Source organism: Lottia gigantea (genome assembly GCF_000327385.1).
Source record: "Lottia gigantea unplaced genomic scaffold LOTGIsca_15459, whole genome shotgun sequence".
Classification (NCBI taxonomy): Eukaryota; Metazoa; Mollusca; class Gastropoda; family Lottiidae; genus Lottia; species Lottia gigantea.
The window spans coordinates 1-1,094 of record NW_008707874.1 but is presented as its reverse complement, the minus strand read 5'-3'; the positions used below and the strand labels follow the sequence as shown (position 1 = coordinate 1,094).

Below are 1,094 nucleotides of genomic sequence, written 5' to 3'. Positions count from 1 at the left end.
CGCTCGTAGCCACTACTAGAGTACCTGGAAACCAACGGCATACCACTAACCATACAGAATGTTTTGGCTCCACCCACGGACCACTGGTATACGATAATGGAACTAGTCTTCCATTTTATAACCAAATCTGTCTTGAACAGATAGGCTAAGATTTTTTTTTATCAAAGTTTCTTAACACTTTTTAATTATATCCAATCACTTTAACAAGTTTCATCGCAGAAACATTAGAGAACATCTCTCCCCCCTTTTGTGAAAGCTTCCCCCCCCCCCCCCTCTTTCCTCCCTCTTTTTCTCACTTTCTTTTTTTTTCTTTTTTTTTCAGGTCTTCGAGTTTTCCAACAGATAACAGATAATCTAACCAAACCAAACCAAACCAACGACTACCACTCGACTACCAATCAACAAGAAATACCATGATCAGAACGAGTTTGGAAGAATGAAGGAGACCGAGTAACTCACGCCACACCATCCAGGGCCGAGTTTCACCGCCATGTCATTCGACCCGACCAGATCTAACGAAGAATCAACAACCAAACCAACAACACCGAATCATCCAATTTGATCCAATCCAACTACCAACTACTACGACTACCAACAACTACCTAGTTTGCGATATCAGCATCCGCTGGAAGCGAACGTTAACTTGTCATCTACCAACCAACCAAGTCGCGTTCGCTTCATTCAGTTACTAGACTTTCGCACGACGACACCGTCTCACTAACTAAATTCACATCATGTCTGGACGAGGAAAAGGAGGAAAAGTAAAGGGAAAGAGCAAGACCCGATCATCCCGGGCTGGATTACAGTTCCCTGTCGGTCGTATCCACCGTCTGTTGAGAAAGGGAAACTATGCCGAGCGAGTCGGAGCTGGTGCCCCAGTCTACTTAGCCGCTGTTTTGGAATATTTGGCTGCTGAAGTTCTCGAGTTGGCTGGTAACGCTGCCCGTGACAACAAGAAATCCAGAATCATTCCAAGACATTTACAGTTGGCTATCCGAAATGACGAGGAATTGAACAAGCTGTTGTCCGGAGTAACCATCGCTCAAGGTGGTGTCCTCCCCAACATCCAAGCCGTTCTCTTACCCAAGAAATCC

At 45.1% G+C, this 1,094-nt stretch overlaps 1 protein-coding gene across 1 annotated transcript; it reads left to right on the top strand.

The window, feature by feature from the left end:
* Positions 1-734: 734 nt before the first annotated feature.
* Positions 735-1,094, top strand: LOTGIDRAFT_148973 (hypothetical protein; the record flags this gene model as incomplete). Its single annotated transcript, XM_009050765.1, has 1 exon — positions 735-1,094. A coding segment is annotated over one exon (360 nt), but the record flags the coding sequence as incomplete, so codon positions are not given.